The following is a 25844-nucleotide window of genomic DNA, read 5'->3' as shown; positions in this document are numbered from 1 at the left end:
TATATATTTAAATAATAAAAATTATTTTATGGTCCTATGCACTACGTTTTCTAAAGTAGGATTGCAATGTAATTATTGATACTTGATGGATTGGGTTGTACTTTCCAATTTGGTGGTCTAATTGGGAGTATGGTTTTATACCGTTGGATTGTGGTTTTCTAACTTATTTAGCGTGATTTAATTCTAACCCTTAATATTTAAGTTTCCATGATAGGAAGGGAGACTTAGGTATGCTTGTTTGTAGAGAAGCCGTCCCCTTGTTGTTGTTATATATAAGGGTTTTAAAACCTTTATTCAGACCTATCATATCGATAACTCTCAGAAGGGGTAAAGCGCTCTATTGTTTTGCAGGAACTCACAGAGGATTACATAAATATTCTAAAGGTATATGTGCGTTAATCATCAATAAGGTACGAGTTTAAATTACTCTTTAATTAATTAATGTATTCTTGATTTTACATGAATTAATTTAATTAAAACTCAACAAGACCCCACTGCGATTCAACCACATCCGACCACTGCCGACTTTCATCTACAACCCATCTTGCCCGCTGTTCTGTCAATCGCCGGCGTGCACAAGCCGCCGTCCTTCTCCTCACTTTCTCTCTCCTACCCATCTCAGTTCTCCAACTCTTCCATCATATCCCAAATTTTCAAGGCTAATCTCACCATCTCTGAATCAAAAAAACAAAACCCAAAACCTGATCCGAATAACTGGAAATCCATCACCACCGATTTTTATTTTCAGTTTTTTAATTTTTACCCATCAATTTTCTATATATATATATATGTAAGTACAGTATTGGTGCAGGATTTCTGAAAAAAAAAAAAAAAAAAAAAAACATCACGGCCATCGCTGGAATCAAACTGCAGTGAATAGCCGAGCTCACTGCCGCCTGCCGGTGAGTAGAGAAAGAAGAAGTTTTTTTGGGTTGGGAAGAAGGGGAAGATGAAGGAAGAGAGAGAAAGAGGCCAGTGAGTAGAGAGAGAAGATGCTTTTTTGGGCTAGGAAAAAAGGGACTTTTGCATCTGCAAACTGAGAGAGAGAGAGACAGAGCAGGGTGAGAGAGAGAAAAATAGCCAACAAAATTTGGGATGGTGAGACCAGCATTTGTCTTCACTTTTCTTCCAAATCCCTAAGGAAACATATCGTGTGGCTATATGCGAGAGATCGTTGGTGCTATTGCGATAGCATTATTCTATATATATATATAGAGGGAGAGAGAAAAAGAAAGAGGGCGGTGGCAGTGTCCGTTGTCCAGACCATCGTCGCCGCTGTCTGGTCCATCGAGAGAGACCGCTGCTGTTTGGTCCATTGAGAGAGAGAGAAAGAGAGAGTACTAGGTATTGAGATAGAAGAGACTGCCCATTTTTACTAATTTTTTTTTTTTTTTTTTTTATGCATAAATTGTTGGTAGATCCAATTTATTGAATTGTAAATTAAAAAAAGTTTTAAACGGTAAACGAATAATTTGATTAATTTATCATGTAGGGTGTTTTTGTCCATTTTCAGAATTTTAAAGGTATTTTTGTTCAAAAAATTAAATAAATTTTATCTTTGTGACTTTTTAACAAACCTCAAAAAATATCGTTGTACATCCATAATAGTACATTCATTTCAAATCAGAAAGTCTGAATGTGAAGACCGTGAGATTTTCTTTTAACGCATTCATCAAATTCTATAAAACCTTTCGCATTATTAAAAAAAAAATAAAGTTAAAATACCCTTGCATAATTTGGGTTGCTATAATGGACCCACTGTTAATGTCACTGGGATCCTGATAAGGTTATTATTATATAGCCGTTTCTGTCCCCACATCGACTAGTCACTTTCCCAACGGTCACAAAACGGCTACTTTTTCTCAGTTATCGATACGACCTTGACCACTCCGGACCTCGACCCGCGAGTGCCTTCAATTAACCAATACTGTATATAATAGTCACGCAGACATTCTCCAGAGAGAGAACATATTGAAATCTGTCGACATATATGCATTTTTTTTTTTTTTTAATTTTGTTGCAAAAAGAAATTTGATGATTTGCAAATTTTAAAAATATATGCAAAACTTTCAATTAATTTAGTTTTTTAAAATTATTTTATAAAAATTCAATTACAAAGAGACATATCTTCTTTTATAATTATTTAAAAATATATATATTTTTTCTATTACATGAGTTATTGAGAACTATTTTTTGAATTGTATTGTCCTCGACTATGACTAATTATTTTTATTATCAATCAATTTTTGGACCGAATTAAATGTCAGTGTGTTTAGGACAGAGGAATGATTTTTACGCTCATTTGTAAGGCACATCTTTATAATAATTTTCACACGCTTTAATCTTTCAAGGTACTCTTATATTGTATTTATTGAAACATCAAGTAAAGTGTAAACTAAGCTTGCTAATAATACACTTTGAAAATATAGATTTTTTACATCATGCATGTACAAATCACGTGTCAATGATCTCATGTATTAATTTAAAAGTAATGATACTTGCACCGAATTATTATACTGAATATTTTTATTAATTATTTATACATAGTACATATAAGTGAAAGGTCCACTTATTTATTTATGCCATTTGTTGTAATGAATTAGTAGACATATTTATTTTAATAAGTCCATTTATATATAAATAAAGAAATAAGTCTTCCACTTACATGTATTATGCATAAATAACCAATTAATAAATTGGTGAAAATATCATCACTAAAAGTAAATAATGCACCCTCATGTGGTTTTTTTTTTATTTTCTTTTTATCCCAAGCAAATAATGATTTCTCACTTATGTATAAGACACCTATTGGTTCTTCACAACCTTGATCTGAAAGTAGAAGAGTTTTAAGAGAGAGAAAGAGGTGAGTGACGATGGAGGCTAAGGAAGAGGATGTTAAGCTTGGAGCCAACAAGTTCTCAGAGAGGCAACCCCTGGGGACAGCTGCCCAGACAGACAAGGACTACAAGGAGCCACCACCAGCACCCTTGTTTGAGCCTGGGGAGTTGATGTCATGGTCTTTTTACAGGGCCGGCATTGCAGAGTTCATGGCCACTTTCTTGTTCTTGTACATAACCATTCTCACTGTCATGGGTGTGTCTAGGTCACCTAACAAGTGTGCCTCAGTGGGTATCCAAGGAATTGCTTGGTCCTTTGGTGGTATGATCTTTGCCCTAGTCTACTGTACTGCTGGTATCTCAGGTCAGCATTCCATCCCTCCTCAACCCTAGTTCCCTTTGCTTTTGTTTAGCCATTAATTTGTTCCCCCAATTAAGCTAAAATTATGTTCTTTTTTGTGTATATGTTTTTTCTTTTTTGGTGAATAAACTTTTGTGGGTATTAAATGTTTAGTTTTCTGTTTGTAAATTATATATTGGATCACTTCTTGTTCCACTATCTTTGTGGAAATTTCATGGGTATTTTTCAATTTTTTGTTCTTCACTCCAATTTGAATGACTATTTACCACCCATTATCCACTTTCCTTCTTGGATCTCATTGTGGGTGTTTTTTCAGATATCTTGGACTGTGAACATCTATGGTTTAGGAGTTGATCTGTGTGCATATATAGCTTTTCTGATTCAAAATTATATTGATCTACTTTGTGATTTTTGGAACAGGAGGACATATCAACCCAGCTGTGACCTTTGGTTTGTTTCTGGCAAGGAAGCTCTCACTAACCAGGGCAGTCTTCTACATGGTGATGCAATGTCTAGGTGCTATGTGTGGTGCTGGCGTTGTCAAGGGCTTCCAGAAGTCCCAGTATGAGATTTTGGGTGGTGGGGCCAACTTTGTGAACCATGGTTACACCAAGGGTGATGGCCTTGGTGCTGAGATTGTTGGCGCCTTTGTCCTTGTCTATACTGTCTTCTCTGCCACTGATGCCAAGAGAAACGCCAGAGATTCACATGTCCCTGTATGGATTCTCTCTCCTTCTCTATTATCTTGGAATTAACTTTACTGTCTCTTTGTCTATAACTTTCTGCCCTAATATGAGTGCTTAGTTTTATGCTTTTAGTGTTAACTGTTTAAGTGTTGCGTGGGTCAAATTAACTATGGTACTTGATATTCATAATCCTTGCTAGTGGGACTTATCAACATAAAAATAATCCTGGGATTTTCAGATTTATTATAGAAAGAAATTGTTGTTTTAAAGAGGTTTTTGTTTTCCCTCCTCTTAGGCCATCCGCAGTCTCTCCGGAATTTTGCTCTCTAAATTAGTCACGACAGTTTTTCCAGAGCCACATAGGCCGCTTATGCTCTCCAAATTTTGGCATTGCAGCAGCCTCTTCGGATTTTCGCTCTCTAAAAATATATTTATAACGGCTAAAAATATTTTATAACTTAAAACAATACATTACATTGTGGAATAAAATAACAAAAAATAAAAAAACAATGCAATATCCATTGTCATGGATTAAAAACAATTACATATAACTGAAACAAAACATCTAAATAAATAGGCTATGACAACCTTTATAGCATAGATTCCAATATCTCCCCTTGTCACATATGAATCCACTCTTGCCCTTCTGGTGTTGGCATCAAATTTTGATCTATTAGCATGATCTCCTTCTCTTTTCCAATAGTTTCTCCTAAATCTCCAGCTGTCTTGTCTTTTATTTCTTCGTTTTTCTTGCCTCTCACATCATTTTTGCAGTGGCAAGATTATCTGATTCCGTCTCAATACGGGATTTGAGATCATTAAAATTGTTTAGGAATGAACTACGCATCGGGATTTATTTTTATCTCGGTGCTGCTCCACCACTTTTCTTCCGGTTGGTCGTTCAAGCGGTTGACATTCCTTAACACCGGATGAATCATTTTCGCTGATGTTTTGTGAAGATTCAACCGAAGTTGAAGTTGGTGGCGTAACTGCATGACTACATGTAGTAGATGGTGTACCCGCATGACTGCATCATCATCATCATTGTCGAATCCATTCCTTCTCATCTACTGTTGTTTTGGGTTGCTATTTTTGTCTTGTTCAGCACAATGTAAATGTCATTTACTGGTATTCTTAACAATATGCCAGCACATGTCGAGAGTAAATTCTCTGTGAATCATTTTCGCTGATGTTTTGTGAAGATTCAACCGAAGTTGAAGTTGGTGGCGTAACTGCATGACTACATGTAGTAGATGGTGTACCTGCATGACTACATCATTGTCGAATCCATTCCTTCTCATCTACTGTTGTTTTGGGTTGCTATTTCTGTCTTGTTCAGCACAATGTAAATGTCATTTACTGGTATTCTTAACAATATGCCAGCACATGTTGAGGGTAAATTCTGTGTGATATTGTGCCTTATACAGATTTTTTAGCATCTACACAAAGAAAATTAACTAGTAGAAGTCAAATGTTTAAAATATTTACGAGTTAAATTTAACACAGTAAAAAAACTCACCGTATCTTTATTGCTGTAGCCACTAGGGTGATTGCTGTTGATTGTAGCCATGCATCCAAAAAAAACTTGGTCATTATTTTTTTGCGTGATGGACCAACGATTCATCAGACCATTTGGAACCTTGGAAGATGGACGACCAAGTTGAAGCACATAATTTTCCTTCACTTGGTCCCATAATTTTCCTTACGTACAACCTCACTTTTGTCCGTCTTATTGACCGGTTGGTTGCCTTGAGGAACATAATATTGGGAAGGGATTTGGGATTCTGGTACACTACTCCCATAATATGGAGTATTGTCGGGTTGTAATTTTGAAAACAAACTGATATTATTCTCGTTAAATGTCAAAAATTCATAGGTGGGTTGGGTAGTTATAGTAGGACAAACGCTAAAATAGACTAAAAAAGAAAAAAAAGAAAAAAAAAATGAAGCTCGGAGGAGTAGAGAATATATAAGGGGATGTGGTTTGGATCAATGTTGTAAGCTTAGATATAACCACTCGCAAGCGCACGAATCTTTGCAGATAGGACTTCTTGTAAAGGTGTCGTACCTAAGAGACTTGTATTAATTGAGTTGTTAACAGACTCTTAAATTCTAAATTAATTTGAAGTAGGACAAACGAGTTATGATGGAATAATGATTTAATCTAATGGACTAAATAGAAAATTAATTTAAAGACAATAATTAAACTAAATGAGGAAAATATGAGAGAAGAGACTAGGGACATGATTTCACCACTAACGTCACACTACCAGTCAGTTGCATCAATTAATTGGAGAGATATGAAACATGTATATTAAATTAATCATGACTACATGCACATATTAATTCAGCTAGAAGATAATATAAAATTAAACTTAAGCATGAACTATCTTCGATTAACATAAACCATCTACCTAACTACTCTACTCTAGGGTGTAGTATGGTCTATCTTTTCTAAGCATAATCCATCAAAACCCTAATATTATATTCAATGAAAAACCATTGCATAACCATCTCATTTACAACTATAAGAAGTAAATGAGTTGTGTTCAATCACAAACATTAAATACCTAAGACAATATAGAAAATACTTTGCAATTGGATTAAAACTTTGAAAACGATTTCTATTGAAAAAGTCAAATAAAATCCTCTAGGTTATACAATATTGCATGATAAATATCGTTCTCCAATAAATAAATACAATTAAACTAGTAGTGCTAAGCTAGGGCTACATCATAACCCCCTAGCAAAGCTTTTAGCCGCTCATGACTGGAATGAACTTCTTCATGGTTGGGAAGAATATCTTTGCCGCCATAAGTCGATCCCTTCTTTCTTCTTCTCCTTTGATTTCAGCCTCTAGCTACTGTGTATCTTGATGATCTCCCAATGGTGTGTAGATAACTCTCTTTAAATAAGAGAAGAATAGCCCCCAAAGTTCCTTTTTCCAAATAGGAGATATATGGAAATTCTGCCAAACTTGGACTCCAAAATTCGTGCCGACTTCTGACCCAGTTTGGACAAGGTAAACATCCCTTTTATGAAATTTTCGTGAAATACAAAATTGTAGATCTTCGAATTTCCTTTAAAACTACATGAAGTTTGCGCTATTTTGACACTCACTTAAGGAGATACAGACATAATACTAAAACAGGTTCAAGTTCCCAATTTTGGAGAAAGTTTCCTAGTTGGAGAATGATTATTCCTTTTCTTCTTGTTTCCATTCTTATCAGCTTGTGGCCATCTTTTGCGCACTTTTCTAGGTCTAATTAGACTTAGATCTTCATTATTGCTCGGCCCAATGGATGTAGCCTTCCCCTAACCTCCTGGATATCATCTTTTAAAGTCCAAAGTCACTGGTTTTGACTGATATTATAATTAAGGCCCCGAAATAAAGAAAAACACTAAAACAATATAAAATCACAATAAAACTACTACTAAGAGAATAAAACACGCAAGTTAAGGGCTAAAATGTATAACATTCAATGCCTAACACACCCCCAAACTTACATTAGTCCCTTAGCAATAAAAATAAAACTAAAGAAACATAAACTACTCTTCTAACTACATTACTCCTAACTCCACTTTCGTGGGAGATACGATTGCATTTAGCATATGCAACAAGCCTTTTAAATCCCTTGATTACCCCTGGTGGATGAGTGAAGTCTCGTAAGGGTTACCAACAAATGTTACCCACAAAAATTCAAAACTGTCTCTTTTTCAAAACAATTCAATCCTTCGACAATTAAAAATTATTCTCATATCATCATAATGACCAAGAGGAAGACTACACAAAAGTGTCTTAAAAATTATTAACTGACAATACTCCTTAGTCCCTATTTTCATACCTTAATCCAATGTTTACCACACACTTTTATAATAAAGAATAATAGCAAAATCAATCCTTGTGAACTAGTAACTCACCAATGTAGTAATGTATTTTCAATTGAGCCCAACTTCTATAGCTTCAATTCCTTAGATCCCTTCTCATGCTATCTCCTATGGCATAAACAAAAATTTTCTTTTCTTCTCACACATTTTTTATCGCTATTTTATTGAATGGTCATGCAATGTTTGGTGTATTAAGCTTTCTAGGAGACTTAGGTAACAAACTTTCAGCTAATGACTCCCAGATTAGACAGTCTGAGGGCATTAGGTGTAAAGATACTCTTAAGGACTTAATTACTAAAGTCAATTAGGCTACAAACCTAGATGAACCAAATCAATTTTTTTCAAATTTTTTTTTTCATCCTTACACCCCACTTCTTTATGCGAACACTCTATGCTTATTGAGGTACGAGGCCCGATTACTCCATTAAAGGGTTTAAATATTTTTGTATTTTTTTATTTTTATGCCATCGTGATAACTTTCAAAGTTCACTAATTCATATCCATTCATAGTCATTAGAATTCAACTAAAAATACAAATACCCATAAATAAAATTCTAGTGTGCATCTGTGCATGTGAAATCCATTAAGGATTGACAAATACTAGAACTCCTATATCATACTAGATAATGGAACCCATATAAGGTAAAGCATAATATTAGAAATACTTGAATTAAAATCAAGACTATCTCAGAAAATAATTTAAAAATTACTTAAATAGCCTTAATCCTCTTGACAATTCTCAAATACTTGAATTAAAATCAATATGCCAAAGAAAGAATTGAATTAAATTGTTTCAGAATTTTTTAATTTTTTTATTTAAAAAAACTAGACTCTTTATTCCCCCAAACTTGAATCGAACAGTGTTACTGTCCGCACTGGACAAAAATCAAAAGAAAGAAAAATAAAACACCAAAAAAAAAAAAAAAAAAAAAAAAAAAACTAAAAATAATAAAAAAACAAAGAAAAAGAAACCACCTAGCAGCTGAGCATGATATTTAAGGAGGAGGTGGTGGAGCATTGGAATTAAGCATGTTGTGGATCATGAGAGCCTACATCATATCCATCATCGTCTTTTGATCCTGACGAATCTCTTGAACTTCAGCCTTGAGTTGGGTCACCTCACCCACCAAATAATCAAAGGGGGGGTGCTCATCAATGTCATCAGCAGCAGCCTCTTCCATTGGTTCTGATTCTGACGAATCTCTTGAACTTCAGCCCTGAGTTGGGTCACCTCACCCAACAAATAATCAAAGGGGTGCTCATCAATGTCAGCAACGACAGCCTCTTCAGCCTCTTCCATTGGTTCATCATATGAATCATCCTCCATTATTTGGTCGGTAGCTAACTGATTCGGATTAACAGGTAAAACCTGTTCTCCCCAAACCCGGGGGTCCGGATCGCTACCCGGGTCCTAACCCGAACCCGAGGTCACACAAGGGCACTATAGTCATTTACTACTCATAATTATTGCTTCTAGACACTTCAAAGGTAAAATTGTCATTTTCTATGTCCATTCTATGCTTTTGTTGAAATTTGGGGGTAATTTTGTAAATATGCCAAAGTTTGAGGTCAATATGCAAATACTGGTCCATCTAACCAAGTAGATAAGGGATCTAACCGGTTAGATGCTTATTTAACTGAGTAGATGTCCAACCGAGTAGATGTCGGAGTAGATGTACTTGATTAGATGACCAAACCCAGAAATCCCAACTCACTGCCCAAGCCATCTAATCGAGTACATGCCGCATGTAATGGATCAGATGGTTCCCAAATCATGGTCCAATCGAGTAGATGGTCCATCTAATCGATTAGATGGCCTCCTAGATCTAATCTACTCGAGTAGATGAGATCCAAATCCTATATGATCGATTGGATCACTTCCCAATTCGCCCATATGCATCCTAAACTCATACAACATGAAATAATAAGTCCATAAACTTTGAAACATGCAAGATAAACATATATACATCCATTAAACAGTCATTTTGTACATCTTTAATAATCAAATTATACAAATCATTTTTACACCATTTTAAAGAATTTAAGTACAAAGATGAGGCCGCCATGCCAGTCCGTGAATGCAAGTCTTACGCCAAATCTTTTCCGGCTTTCCTGAAAATGTTAAGATAAAGGGTGAGCTCAACAGCTCAGTAGGAAAAGTCTAAAACACCGGTTATGGACTCCCTTGAGTTAACAACCAAAGAACGGAAAAAAAGAATTTAGGATCATACTCGGGGAATCATCAAAATCACAATCCACACCATTCAATTCAAAAAATTATCATCACATAATCAATCATTATCATGAATGCCAACATGCCATGAAATGCAATACCTTCCCGACCATAGTCCCAACCCAACACAACACACACCGAAAACTGCTATCCCGACTTTATCGATGCGAGATTGATAAGTATCCTTGGTTCTAAATCCGGGCAACCATTTTGGGGTCTAATATCAACTTTACACGTCTAAAACCGGCACTTGCTTCCTCTAGGTCGAATTAGCCCCTGGCTCGTGAAACCCGGTTCCTTTCATAAAAACCTTTTCTTTCACGAAACTTTTCTCTTTAAAAACATCAAAACATTCTTTCCTTCCACAAAACCTTTCAACGCAATTTTATAAAACAATTTCACCCCAATCCCTTTACTATGCCCATGCCATGAATGAAAATCATGCATGCTCATCATCATCATGTATATATATATATATATATATATGTAATCTCAAGAAAACAATTTGTCACAAGGCGTACTCTTTAAACAACATGCAATCAAACATCATTTTTAAAGAGGCTTTCATCACATAAACACATACTTAGCAAGAAATTAAACAATAAAGCTCAACAAAAGTCAAAACTTGATGATTTAGACACCCCTACCTTAAAATGCACCTAAAAAGCATTCCCGGCTGGAAAGTCAACGCCGGTCAACTCTGGTCAATGTCGGTCAACGTTGACCGATGTTGACCAGCATTGACCGGCGTTGACTTTTTGTAGGCCAATATAGTCCTTAGGCACTATTTCGGTCAGATAATACATTGGCGAGGATGCTTTTTATCACAAGAAAACAATTTATCACAAATTTAAACAACTTGCAATCAAGCATATATGTATATACAACCAGCATCATTTTTAAACATGCTTTCATCACATAAACACATACTTGGCAAGAAATTAAACAATAAAGCTCAACAAAAGTCAAAACTTAATGATTCAGATACCTCTACCTTAATAATGCACCTAAAAAGCATCCCCGGCAGGAAAGTCAACGCCAGTCAACTCTGGTCAACGCCGGTTAACGTTGATTGACGATGACTAGAGACTTTTTGTAGGCCAATATAATCCATAGGCACTATTTGGGTCAGATAATACATCGGCGGGGAAGCAACGCATATTAAACAAACAAAATTAAACAACCAATTAAATTGATTAATAGCGTATAATAGGAGGTTTGTAACCTTCCAAAGTAATATAATAAATTACTGAAATAAATTACGGAGATAATATTTGAATTACTTAAAACAGGATAGTGCTTACAAAATTATGTGATTTACAGACCAAGTGCTGTAGAGAGTTACTGGTTGGATACAACATACTGGGTTGAATACAACAACATAATACTAGAGAAAGGAAAGGGAAAAATTTAAGAAAAGCTTCAGAAAAAGCTTTGTGTACAATAATGAAATGAGCTTCTTAAATAGGGAGCCCGTTTAATTACTTTAAGTGGAAAAGCCAAAATTTCCGCCACAGTAATCAAACGAGTTTGTCGTTACTGTGCATGAATAGTAGCTTGTCAGGTTGCTGTTCACACTGTTTTGTGCCAACGGTTACTGTAAATGAATAGTATCCTGTCAGGTACTATTTGAATAGTGGTATTGTAGTGTCGGCAAAAATTGTTCATCTTACTGTAGTGTCGACAACAATTGTTCATCTTACTGTAGGGAAATTATGTTACTATTTGAACAGTGTTACTATAGTGTTAGCAACATCTGTTCATCTTACTGTAGTGAATAGTGACTAGGCAGAAATTCTGTTTCTCTTTACCAAGATCATATGGGTCTTGTACTAGCTAACTTGATTCTGCTGAAGAGGCTTCATCATCACCTTCTTCTTCTTCTTCTTCTTTAGTTCCTTGAGTTGTGACTTTGAAGTAGCTTTGGTGATGACTGTTTCGATTGATGAAGATGGTTTTTCCTGTTTAACTTGCTTGGTGATTTTCTGGGGACCTGTATATCTTCTGAGTTGAAAACTCAGCTTGAACTTGACCAATGATTCTTTTATATTTAAAAGAATCCCACCATTTGACGAAGTGTCACCGGATGACTGTATTACTTTGAGTGTCATATTGCCATTTGAACATCCATGGCACTTTATATTTACTTGAGAAGAGGATTAGTATCGGAAACTGTGAATTATGTTGGTTGATTTTATAGACCGAAGATAAGTAAGTTACTTATCAAAAAAGTAAGTTACTTGTTTTGAAAGAGCAGGGGGAAGGATTTCAGGGATGGGTCCATATTGAGACCACCATCGTAGAAACCAGGTTGGTAGCTGACTTTTAAATTTACTATCAAAATTAAGGAACCAAGAATGAGTGAATGACTCATTCTGATGGAGGATGACTTTGAACTATGCTTCCATGTAATCGTAATAGTTAAATTGAATGGAGTGATTGGGTAGGTAACTCTTTGAGAATGGAGGGATGAGATCCCCGTTTAGACATTGAAAGAATTCTCTGAATGTACAGAGAGTGGTAGATGACTTTGGAAGGATCATTACGAAGTTATTGGCTTGATTACGATTGACTGAGTGTGGAATATGATGTCTTTGTAAAATCTGAGAGATTTACAGAGGAAAATAGGTATTTACTAGGGCAATTGGATCCTGGATTTTACTTTGATTTGGTTCTAAGTAGAATAAGTTTGAAGCAAAAGACTTTTGAACATATTCTGATGACTGTCGAGGTAAGTGACCTCTAAAACCGACTGTGGTAGAGGGGTGACTTGGAAAGGGTCTGGGCTGGGAGAGACCAGGGCCGAGAATGGAGGGATGAGATCCCCATTCAGACATTGAAAGAATCATCTGAATGTACAGAGATTGGTAGATGACTTTGGAAGGATCATTACGATCTGTTATTGGCTTGATTATGATTGACTGACTGTGCAATATGACTGTGGTAGAGGGGTGACTTGGAAAGGGTCTGGGCTGGGAGAGACCAGGGCCGAGAATGGAGGGATGAGATCCCCATTCAGACATTGAAAGAATCATCTGAATGTACAAAGATTGGTAGATGACTTTGGAAGGATCATTACGATCTGTTATTGGCTTGATTATGATTGACTGAGTGTGCAATATGATGTCTTTGTAAAATATGAGAGATTTACGGAGGAAAATAGGTATTTACTAGGGTAATTGGATCCTGGATTTTACTTTGATTTGGTTCTAAGTAGAATAACTTTATAGCAAAAGATTTCTGAACATATTCTGATGATTGTCAAGGTAAGTGACCTCTATAACTGACTGTGGCAGAGGGGGTGACTTGGAAAGGGTCTGGGCTGGGAGAGACCAAGGCGATCTGAATGAAAATCTTGGAATTTTGCCAAGAACTTGAAATCTGTTTGTTACTGCAAGGGCAGTAGTGGACTGACCAGAGGAGGGTTCATGTTTGACTGGAAGGGGAGCCCCTGGACAAATATCAAAGGGCTGAATTGTTCTCCTTTGAGGAGTCTTCTTTTGTGATGACTGGTTGCTGGCCATTCGGAGTCTGCAAGAACTCTCTGGTGAGAAAATCTGGAATGGAGTTTTGACTTCCTTTGATGTGTTTTATATTAAAATAAAAAATAATTAAAATAGATTGCCATCTTGCAAAAATTTGTTTAGAGGCAACGTTTTTGACATCTTTTTCTAAAACATATTTTGCACTTTGTGACGATGTATTGTCTGCTCGCGTTTTAGGGCATGAGTGGAAGAAGCGTTGGGTTAGGGTATCTGTATGCAACAGGCTAGAATCCAGAGATAAAAGATTTAGAAGAAATTCCTACAAGTTAATATTAGAAGTTTAATCATAAGTTGATTGTTGAGATCTACCTCTTCAGTAACCACTATACCTGCAGTACTAGATATAGTCAATGAAGAAGAATATCATTTTGAAAATACTAATATGTACTTATGTAGGATTTAATGATTGGAACATCGCAAAGGTTCCAACTAGAGAAATTTATAAAACCAGTTTTCTTAGGTCAACCTTCCTTAGTGACTACAATGTAAAAATTGTAGAACAAATATATTCATGCCAGTGATTTACAGCTGCAATTAAAAGACATAGGTGTAGAGATTACAGTTTCCTCCACATAGGATGATTAGTACAAGTTGCAGTCACTTCACTACCAGAGGAATAAATGCCTCGGTCTAATTATGTTTAAGAGATGTTAGGTTTACAGATTATAATCTTAGTCTCTTAGGAGTAATTGACAGAAGTCTGTGTAATGGACAGTCCATTTTGATTGTTTTCCAGATTTTAACCTAAGCCTAAGTGACCCTCACATTTTTAAAGCCTCAACTTTAAATGTGAAAACTTATGGTTACCCTATGCTTCTTGGAGCTCAACCTTTAGGATTGATTTACCGAATTTATTATAAGACCATTAAAACAAATCTAAAAGTTCAAGCCTTACTTAAAAGTCCTAAAGATTCCTTCTAATTCAAAGTAGCACCTCTGATGCAAATATTCAAATAAAAAAGACAATTGCTTGGAAAGATTTTTCCTTACCAAATGAATGCTTACTCAAAAATGAGAACCATCCAACCATGATTGAAAATGATGCAAATAACCTTGAACGTGTTCAACAATTCCTTGATGAAACTGTTAGGATAAGTCTCAAGATCAAAGATTTTTGGTTAGATCTTGTTCTTCTACTTCTACTTGATAGATTAGATCGAAATTTAGTTACTGAAGCAGAACCCGAATTGAAAGGCGTAAAAGCCAACAGTCAAGTTAGTACACCTTGTTACACTACTAACCAGGGATTTGAATAAACGTCTTCTTCCTATAATTCACCTACTCAAACAGATTTTGAGGAAGTTCACCCCTAGTTACGAACTCTAAATAAAAAATTCCATTTTGATTTATTTAGGTTACATGCATAATTTAAATCAAAAGAAAATCAAAGCCTATCGCAAAAAGTACACGGAGAAAGAAAGAACTCAATTTCTTTGATTATCTTGAAAATTATTACAAGAAGATCAATGCTTTGACGAGGTCAAATGGACTAAACTGGATAAACCTGTAGTCTCTTCTAGTCATCCACCCCTTGAAACCATTGTCGTAGCACATTTTGGCACATAAGTCACTGCCTCTCATTTCAAAGTTACTAATTCAGCTGATACAGAACTCAGAAAAGTCATTGAACAAAATAATTTTACAAATCAATATCTACGTACCATTGCGTAATCGATTAGACAAAATAGAGACGACAATTGTTTCTTACAAGGATAAAGAACTAGGGGTGCACAAAAGAATCGGAACCGTGGACCCTGAACCGGAACCGTGAGACCCGGAACCGTTTTTTCCGGTTGTCACGGTCCCGGTTCCGAATTTAGGAACCGTGGACATACGGTTCCGATTCCGGTTCTCACGGTTCCGGTTCCGAATTTAGGAACCGTGGACATACGGTTCCGGTTCCGATTCCGAACCGGTAAGAACCGGAACCGTATATATATATATATATATATGTATATATATTATATATTTAATTATATAAAGTAACTATACTAGGTCCGTATGACCAGCCTGACCAGGTCGCCTAGCTCCGTCTCCGTATACTCCTCCTCGTCCTCCGCCTACAAGTCAACTCCAGGCCTCGCTATCAAGATCGCTGCTAAATCAGTAGCCAGAGTTTTTGTCCCTTGTTTCACTCCGCTAGAGGTCAAGATGTCGAAGAATTGGGACGATTCTTTTGAAGCTAAACCTCCCTTTGGTAATTACTGTTCTAGATTTATTTTGAAAAAAGTAAGAAATTTTGAATTATTGTGCTCAAGTGGTTAATTAGGTGTAAATCAGGTGTTGAATTAGGTTTGGTTGGTAATAGTGTTTGGATCTTATGGTTTGAGTTATGGAAAAATCAGCGATTCCACGTTTGTAATACAAGCATTGTTGGGTACCTTTAGCTTGCACAAACCCAAATGAAGGGCATCCCTTTCTGGTCGGACTGGTATGGAATCTGAAGACTTTTCTTATGGTCTTTCCAGGTCATGGTGGGACAGGTGTTGCCGTTGCCTGGGAAATTTTCTCAACGATTGTCTTTCCAGATCTCAGGTCATGGTGGTTTTGGTTTGGTTCCACCCTATACGGTTCCGGTTTCGGTTCCGTTTTTAAAGAACCGTTGTGAACGGTTCCGGTTCCGGTTCCTGTTCCGACCGGAACCGTGTGCACCCTTATAAAGAACCCACGACTTCCAAAATTGAACTCCTATAAATAACTATGCCAACCCCATAGGAAGGGATTATCAGTAAAAACCTCATAAACCACCACCATCTCACAAATTGAGAAAATATTAAAAGATTTAGAAAAAGGTAAACAGAAGGTCAAGGTTGAACAAAAAACAGTTACTGTAATAAATATTACGTCTACTCAATCCTCTTCAGAAACGAAGTTTAGTGAAGAAATTTAACCTATTGAAAATGCTTTTGCGAATTTTGAGCTTAATCACATTTCTAAAATTGGATATTTCTTTCTTCATACGAAAGCATATGAAGAAAGAAATATCCAAAATCAATTTTCTGTCTCATCTGATAAACTCTATGAATGGAATATAGATGGTTTGTCAGAACAGGAAATTCTAAATAAATTAAATCACATTTTCGTGGTTGCTAACAATTATGTGACTTTAATCATGATCTTAGTCAACCAGAAATTGTGGATTTATTAACTTCTGGTTTCACGGGTATGTTAAAGTCTTGGTGGGAAAAAATCTCACTGAAGAGTCTCGTGAACAGATTAAAAATGTTGTCCAGAAAGATAATGAAGGTATCCCCATATTTAATAATTTCCTAATTTATAGCATTGACCAATATTCTATTTATAGCAAATATCCTCCAAATATTATATTTACAGCTAATAATATTTAGTAATATTACTACCGAATCTTTCTTTTTCAACACTCCCCCTCAAGCTAGTTTGAAGATATCCTCCATAGCAAGCTTGCCAATTAGTCTGTCGAACTGTCTTGTAGGAAGTCCCTTTGTAAGCACATCTGCAACTTGCTCGGTAGTAGGAATGTATGGCATACAGATCAATTAGTTCTCGAGCTTTTTCTTGATAAAGTGTTTGTCTACCTCCACGTGCTTTGTTCTCTCATGAAGCATTGGATTGTGAGCGATCGAAATAGAAGCTTTATTGTCATAATACAATTTCATAGGCAACGGATTAGAGACTTTTAATTCTTCCAATAGTCTTTTAATCTATAACACGTCACAAATTCCATGAGCAACCGATCTAAACTCGTCCTCTGCGCTGCTTCTTGCTACCACATTCTGTTTTTTACTCCGCCAGGTGACAAGGTTACCTCCAACAAAGGTGTAGTGTAGCCAAAAGTTGACCGTCTATTAGTAGCACTCCCAGCCCAATCCGCATCAGTATAGGCAAATGCCCACGGTTTTTTAATAGTAGACCTCTTCCAGGTCCCTTTAGATATCTGAGAATTCTGTTGACTGCATCAAAGTGTTCTCGTCCAGGTGAATGCATGACTGGCTAACCATGCTGACTGCAAAAGCTATATCTGGACATGTATGTGACAAGTAGATCAGTCTTCCAATAAGTCTTTGATACTGCTATATCTATTCAGAACTTCTTCATCTTTAGAAGGCTGCAGCTTAAGGTTGGGCTCAATCGGTGTCTCGGTTGGTTTACATCCTAACAGACCTGTCTCACTAAGTAAATTAAGAACATATTTACGTTGATTCACAAATATACCTTCTTTGGATCTAGCAAACTCCATTCCAAGAAAGTATTTTAATGTACCCAAATCCTTGATCTCAAAGTCAGCTGCAAGTCTCTTTTTCAGTCTCTCCAATTCTTCATTGTCATCACCTGTCAAGACTATATCATCCACATAGACAATTAAGACTGCAACCTTGCCTTCTCTACTGTGTTTGTAGAACATGGTATGGTCAGCTTGGCTCTGACAGTAGCCACAATTCTTCACAGCTCTCCCAAATCTCTCAAACCAAGCTCTAGGAGACTGTTTGAGACCATATAAAGATTTTTTCAGTCTACAGACTTTAGTAGGTCCCAATTTTCCCGCAAACCTAGGTGGTAGATTCATAAAGATCTACTCCTCAAGATCTCCATTTTAAAAGACATTTTTTTTACATTTAACTGGTGTAATGGCCAGCTAAAATTCACAGCCAAAGATAACAAGAGTGAGTTTATCTTGGCTACAGGAGCAAAAGTTTCCTGATAATCAATTCCATAGGTCTGGGTAAACCCTTTTGCTACTAGTCTTGCCTTGTACCTCTCTTTGTTACCATCAGCTTTACATTTCACAGTAAAGACCCACTTGCAGCCTATTGTTCTTTTCTCTTTAGATAAATCAACTATCTCCCAAGTACCACTTCTTCTAAGAGCATTCATCTCTTCCATCATTGCTAACTTCCAATTCGGATAAACCCTTTTGCTACTAGTCTTGCCTTGTACCTCTCTTTGTTACCATCAGCTTTATATTTCACAGTAAAGACCCACTTGCAGCCTATTGTTCTTTTCTCTTTAGGTAAATCAATTATCTCCCAAGTACCACTTCTTCTAAGAGCATTCATCTCTTCCATCATTGTTAACTTCCAATTCGGATTATCAAGAGCTTTCTGAATGTTTCTCGGGACAAACAAGTGTGAGATTTTTGAGGTAAAAACCCTACGAGTATGAGAGAGTTTTTCATAAGAAAGGTATTTGGCAATGGGATATTTTGGATTTGGATATTTGATTCGAATACCTTTCCTAACAGCTATAGGAATATCAAGGTCTAATTCTTGGTTAGGAGAAGCAATAGGAACTGAAGAACTCAAACTATTGGTTTAATTGTCAGTTTGTCATTAAATTGCAAATGTATAATTTTCATCTAACAATATTGATAGTTCTATTGTGTAAGAAGTTTATTTTCTTGTAGTCCTTAGTTAATTATGATTTGTGATACAATTGCAACTAGGTGTACATGACAGGACCACCAATTTTACATGATATTTTTTTTTTCTTTTTTTTTTTAGGCTTATATGTCATGCATTAAAACACTGAAACACTGATTAACCTACAATTTTTACGACTTTTGCTCCTATATATTACTACTATCCAAAATTTGAACTGCAAGAAAACAATGTTTCTACTTATATAATGTGATATTTAAGAAGTTGAAATTATCATTGATAGTGTGAGTATGAAGCTCCTTGATATCTACATTATAATCTCTATAAGACATCCTCACACTTTCTATTTTCTGTAACTTTATTCTGTTCAGGAAAACTAGGAGTGGTGTACTGTGGCACAATGCACTGCTCTTTAAGTATGTACTGAAAGTACTACGATTTACACCCTCCTTACCATTCTCCCATTAAAATTCACCACCTTAGTCCGATCTTAAAACTATAATCTTTATACCAACTACTTTCAACTTTAGTCTAGTAGATTTTACACACATCAAGTACTTCGGACTTCTGATAGATTAAGTACACAATCATACCTTGAGAACCCATCAATGAAAATAATGAAATACCTTTGCCGCAAATGAGCGACAATCATAAATGAACCACAAATATCGATATAAATATAGTTCAAACGACCCAATGACCGACTAGCTTCAAAATTGCGTTTCTTAGCATCTGTGTAATACCCCTATATTTTAAAGAATTATTTAATTAAATTAATTACCTTTAAATGAATTTATTTGTTTTAAATTAATTATTTGATTACTTGTTTATTTGATTTATTGGTATGATGATGTGCTTGATTGTTGATTGATTTGTTGGCGTGTTGATTTTTATTTGTATGGTATGACTTGGTTGTTAATTCTTATTAGATTATATGCTACATGTATTTAGTTGTTTTAATATTAAGTATTTATTTATTTTTTTAAATTTAATGGATTGGGTTTCGATTATTTGGACCAAAGGATTTGGGTCATGGGCTGGAAAAGGAAGCCTCAAAGGATTTTGGATGGTTTAAAGACCCATGGATTTATGCATATATATATATATATATATATATATATATATATATATATATATATTATGCGTATTAAATGGATTTTATATATATAATTATATAGAGAATTATATATTTATAGTAAGTATATATGTATAGGACTATATGCATATATATGGTAAGTATAGTTAAAAAGGATTTATAAATATATATTACATAATATATATATTTATATTTATATGTTTTATGTATATTAATATAGTTGGAGTCCTACGTGGAGGAGGATTGGCAATATATATTATTTATTTTTATTGGGTGAGGAATATATATATAATAAATAATTATATATATAATATAATATATTTGTATATATTTTATTTAAGATTATTATTATTCTTATTTGGATAGTCATACTAGGAATAGGATTAGGGTATTAATATGTTTAAATATACACATAAGGTTATATTGTTAAAAGGTTTTTCACGTTAGAAAAAAATAAGAGAAGCAGAGAAAAAAAGAAGAAGGGAAGGCTGACAAAGAAAAGACGGGATCAGAGAAAGAGGACGTCAGACTTGGAAGAGACAACCAAGGTTGAAGCGTCGATTTCGTTTCGAAACCTTCAGGCAAGTTTTTTTCTAACTCTCCTCTTAGAATCCATAAGTTTATCACCTTGGGTATCAAAATCTATAGATTAAATTAGCATGTTAATCACTTAGACATAGGATAAATGCATGTGAAGAAATTGATTAGAAGAAAATGAAGAATCCTTCTTTAATTAGGAAACTTTCTCCAATTCCCGTTTTAATATTCTGACTGTATCTCTTTCCTCGAGTGTCAAAATGGCTCAAATCCCGTAAAATTGAATGGAAATTCGATTATCTACAATTTTGTAGTTAACAAAAATTTCGTGAAACGGATATTTACCTTGTCAAAATTGAGTTGGAAGACAGTACGAATTTTGTATATGTATATATCTTATTCCATAATTGTTTTAACCAATTTAGATAATTTGTATTGGTTGGGTGTTGACCAAATAATTCGTAATATTTATATTTAATGTGTAATGTGTTATTTGGACATTGTTAGATTGTGTAACCTACGTGTTATATACGCCTACATGTTATACTGCCACACATAAATAAATAAATATAACCTAATCAACTAGTAAGTTGTTCATTGATATTTAACATGTTTATATATGTGATGGTGGTGTTGATGAAATCATAATAGGTTGTTTATTTAAATTAATTATATGCTTATAACTTGCATGAAGTGCCTATGTATGATTCATTTCATAGTTAATTGTAAAGTTTGGTACATGGTTAAATTGGAGGCATGGATGAGTTGCTAAAAGCATAAATAAATTATCTTATTAATTGTATGAATAAAATACATACATGGAAAGTATGGATGAATTGCTAATTAATAGTATGGATAAAAACATACTTTTGGAGGCATGGATGAGTTGCCAAGACATAAACAGATTGTCATTTAACAGGCATAGTTGATTTGCCAAAGTATAAATAAATTACTTATAGAGACATGGTTGAGTTGTTATAGTATGAATAAACATACTTCTAGAGGCATGGTTGATTTACCAAAACATAAATAAATATTTATGGAGGCATGGATGAGTTGTCAAATTATAAATAAATTGTTAGGTAAGTTAGATGATTAAATATGCATCTATGGATATTGTGTTTATAAGTTGGAGGTGATAATTATTCTTATATTAGAATAAACTAATGTTTAAAAGATAATATATTATTTTATAGTATTAATAAAATAATATTAGCGAAGGCATGGAGGAGTTGCCAAAGTATAGATCTTTGCTACATAATCTTTATAAATAAAATTATACATTAGTGGATATTGGGATTTGGATTAAAGGAAAATATTCCTTGGATTATTATTTTTTATTTAAATGGTTAAATAACTGTTTAAATATGGAATTTAGATTTAAAAGAGTTTTCTTAAAAGTGGAATGTACTTGATGGTTAGTTTAAATATGGGGGTAGTCTTATCATTGGTTATGATCTTGGAATTTAAGAAATATATGAATGAACATGTTCTTTATATCTTATATATGTATCATCTTATATTAAAGGTTAAAACTTTAATTAGGATGATTTTGGTTAGAGATGTTTTATTTATTAATTTTTAGAGGCTTGGTAGTGGGAACTTACTCGTGGGTCTAACTCACGATTTATTTTTCAGGTTATTAGAAGTTCCAGTCTCGAGGTTGAGGATCCGCAACTGAGAGACTGTCATTCATCTACTCATCTTGTTTACTTTTTAGTATTGTTATTTATTATTAGATATCTGGTGAATTCATAGTTTATGGTTTAGGGGTCCTTGACTTATAGGATTCCCGAATTATATTTTAGAATTTTAAATTTATGGAATTTATTTTTGTCAAGGAGGTTTTATTTTATTAATAGAATTTCGTTCAGCGATTTATTCATTCTTTTTATTCTTCTTGTATTCTGTGTTCATTTAAATACTAAATTGTTTTGATATTCCCGTGTTTTCGGGTGTGGGCCTGGCCAACCTACACGTGAAAATTCGAGGGTATCACAATCTATCTTTAGGCACAACCAATGCTTAAAATTTGTGGCTCAATAATCTCATCATTGACCAAGCGTTCAAGTCTCTTTTGAGACACATTCCCCAATATCCTATGCATAGCATAGATCAATCATCTCTAACCAAATCACGATTTTATTCGGAAGGTATCAAGTCTATAGAAAAAATAAGAAACAAGTAGGATTACACCCGAATCCATCCACCATGTCTATACCTATACTTTTACCAAGTTAGGTTCAAATATTAACATGGTAATTTTCTTTCCTACTTTGTTTTTCTTTTTCACCACAATGACCTTTTTTTTCTTTTGATGTCCTTTTATTTCCACAGAACCAACATTTATCATTTTATGATCAATGTATTTTCATGTATTGTTCTGTCTTTCTTTATTCTATCTAGTCTTATACACTTTTTTGCCGCCTAGTTTCTCCTTGAAACTATTCTTGCTATCACGACAAGATGAGCTGACTCGGTTTTAACATCCTTAAGTTGCTCCCCTTCAATCACATAAAGTGCTAACAGCTGGTTAATACCACATTTAATTTCTTGTAAATTATAATTCACCTTGAAAGGCTGAAAAACCTAAACAAAGAATAGATCACCATGTAGACTAATTACTTATCATTAAATATGATTCCCTACTACCTCAGATCATTAACCAGCTTGCATATCATATAGATGTACTTCCTCACTGAACCATTGCCATCATATTTGACTAACATAAACTATGTCAGATATAGTATTGTTGTTGCTTCTTAATGCCCATTAACTCTTTCTTGATAAAATCAAGAAACTCACTAGCAGTATCAAAAACCAGAATACCATCCTGAATTGTATCACCAATAGAAGCATAAATTAATCTAATGGCATGATAGTACCTTTAGTCCACATAAATAATAATAATAATAAAAAAAATGCAACAACTTTTCTACCTAAGAAGACTCTGCACTGGACATATGGGTTTCTTCCTAAAATAAAGTACAGACTCGTAGTCCAAGAAACCCAATTTAATATCAAAACCTGTCTTTTAGGCAATATAATTTGGGCAAACTACAATGACCTCCCCTAAGGTTTGGCCTAATTGCAAACAAACTTGAGGTTTGACATTTTTTTACAAAGACCTCCCCATGTCAGATTTTGTGATGAATTTACATATTTACCCTCGTTATTATATTTTTAAAGATTATCAAAATATCTAAAAATTAAAATGCCTATTTTGCCCTCAACCATATAATTACATGTCTTCCCTTTTCTTTCTCACTCTCACATGTCCTCTCTTTATCAGCAACGCCGCCGCTACCATGAACTATATATGTTGAAGCTATCGCCGTGAACCACGCTACTACCATCGTGATCTAACCTTGAACCTGGTCGCAAGATCAACCTCTCCGCCGCCGAGCACAAGATCTTTGGCATAGTTGTTTCGCAATACATATCGATGCTGGTTGCCGGGGGTGGGGGTTAAGAACGGCGGCGGCATGGATTGTGGTATTTTAAGGCTGGACTTTCGGCGACCACCATGGCTGTGGAGTTTATTTGCCTTTGCTGGAAATGATTCGAAGCAGCAGTGATGACCTGCGACGAAACCTTGTAGCGATGATGACAATCTGTGGCGGCGATCTGCAACGTTATCTGTGGTGGCGATCTACAACTATGTCAGCCCACGGCGGCGATGGCACAGCTGTGATATTGCCCCTTTTATTTGGCTAACAGAAAATACGTGATAGAGCTCCTTAGGGCCTGTAGCAATTAGGTTCAATTCCATTCCCTTGCATCTTCTAACAGCAGCTGGGACATTTTTTTTTGGTCCTCTTTAGCCCTCTTTGATTTGTTGCTGTCTTTGATTTGATGAACAAGAAGTGTGTTATGTGGGTTTGTTCCATAGAAAAGTGTGGTAGGTGACAGGTCGGTAACGGTGATGATGATGATAATGGCGACCTTAATCCTAACCATAATTGTAAAATTAAAAGTGTAATTTATTTAATTTAATTATTTTAAATAATAATAATAAATTTAATTTATATAAATAAATATGATTGTAATTAAATATAATTAATAGTCTTTTAAATTTATTTTAATTACATTTTAATCATTGTAATTGTTTAGTTAAAAAATAATGGGGTAGTTTGGTCCATTAATGCAAGTTTTTGTTGAAATTTAATGCCACTATAAGGGTAGTAAGGTCTTTTCAATTTAGTTGAAGGGTATTTTGGTCACTTCAAATTATTTTTCTGACAAAATATATTACTTTTTGTACGGAGGGGAGGTTTTGCAAAAAAGGGCAAACCTCAGGGGGACACGTTGTAACAAAAATGCAAACCTTAGGTTTGTTTGCAATTATGTCAGACCTCAGGAGAGGTCATTGTAGTTTGCCCATATAATTTTAATCATTCAATGGTTCAATCCCCATGAGATATCTTTAAAATTGCAGAAGCGTCTGTAACCTGAGTAAATGTTATATTGAATAACACCACATAAACAACATATAAACTAATATATTACAGCTTTAGGGATTATTACTTTAATTCGTGCTTAGTGTTTTCAGCTGAATTTTTCAGGGTGTTTTACTATGTGCAAAACTATCCACCCTGCGGGAACAAATAAAATACCATCTAAAAAACACCTTTTGGCAGAATTTTAGATTTTACTTTACCCCCAAACTTACGATAAAATCACACATAGACCTATTTGATTATACTTAAATTATTGCTAAACACTTCCACTACCTTTTGGTAAGAGGGTTATTTAGTTATAATTTAAGCACTCTCAAATATTCTACTCACTTATCCCACACTAAGACATTGATCACCTTTTGGCAGAACAAATGCTCTCATGTAGGTAAGTGCACTATAAGACCTCAATAAGACCAATGCCTTAAAATTTCAAAAAATAATAATAATAATAACCTCCATGAACATGTCACCTTTTGGCAGGCATTATCCACTTTGGCTACCATCCTTGAAACGGTCAATTTACCGGTCTTCCTATACCCCAAGGAAGAACTTATGCTGCAGAAGTTTTATTTATTTAAGTTCAATAATTTCTTTATAATACACATAAACTAAACCCAAACATTATGGAACACTTGATTTCACTGTAATTTAAATGGCTCTAACACAAATAAAACTAAGCCTCGTCATACATATCAAGAAATTACAATGAACAATCTAAAACATGCACATCAATCAAGATTTAAAAATCTTAGTTCTTTCTATACTTTAATTAACTTAATGCATGTAATTCAAGATAAATTAACTCATAACAAAGATCTCAAATATACCTCATAACAGAGATATCAAA

The 25844-nt window shown here is 34.7% G+C and overlaps 1 protein-coding gene across 5 annotated transcripts; it reads left to right on the top strand.

The window, feature by feature from the left end:
- Nucleotides 1-2771: 2771 nt before the first annotated feature.
- LOC132307922 (aquaporin PIP1-2-like) lies at nt 2772-24447 on the top strand. 5 transcript variants are annotated; one of them, XM_059805816.1, is made up of 3 exons: nt 2772-3201; nt 3619-3914; nt 22176-22416. In XM_059805816.1, exons 1-3 carry the CDS (start codon nt 2874-2876, stop codon nt 22293-22295), a joined length of 744 nt encoding a protein of 247 aa, XP_059661799.1. In that variant the 5' UTR covers nt 2772-2873; the 3' UTR covers nt 22296-22416. The 5 variants fall into 5 exon arrangements, with proteins under 5 accessions (XP_059661799.1, XP_059661800.1, XP_059661802.1 ...); XM_059805817.1 differs by lacking the exon at nt 22176-22416 and adding an exon at nt 23830-24447 and having other exon boundaries at nt 2779-3201; XM_059805819.1 differs by lacking the exon at nt 22176-22416 and adding an exon at nt 5087-8530 and having other exon boundaries at nt 2781-3201.
- Nucleotides 24448-25844: the final 1397 nt, after the last annotated feature.

The sequence above is a fragment of the Cornus florida genome, unplaced genomic scaffold, assembly GCF_030987335.1.
Source record: "Cornus florida cultivar Cherokee Brave unplaced genomic scaffold, ASM3098733v1 CherokeeBrave_3.0.0_Hap2_Chr05, whole genome shotgun sequence".
In the NCBI taxonomy this organism is placed as follows: domain Eukaryota; kingdom Viridiplantae; phylum Streptophyta; class Magnoliopsida; order Cornales; family Cornaceae; genus Cornus; species Cornus florida.
Note: the sequence above shows the minus strand (reverse complement) of the source record. Positions and strands in the feature narration are given on the sequence as shown.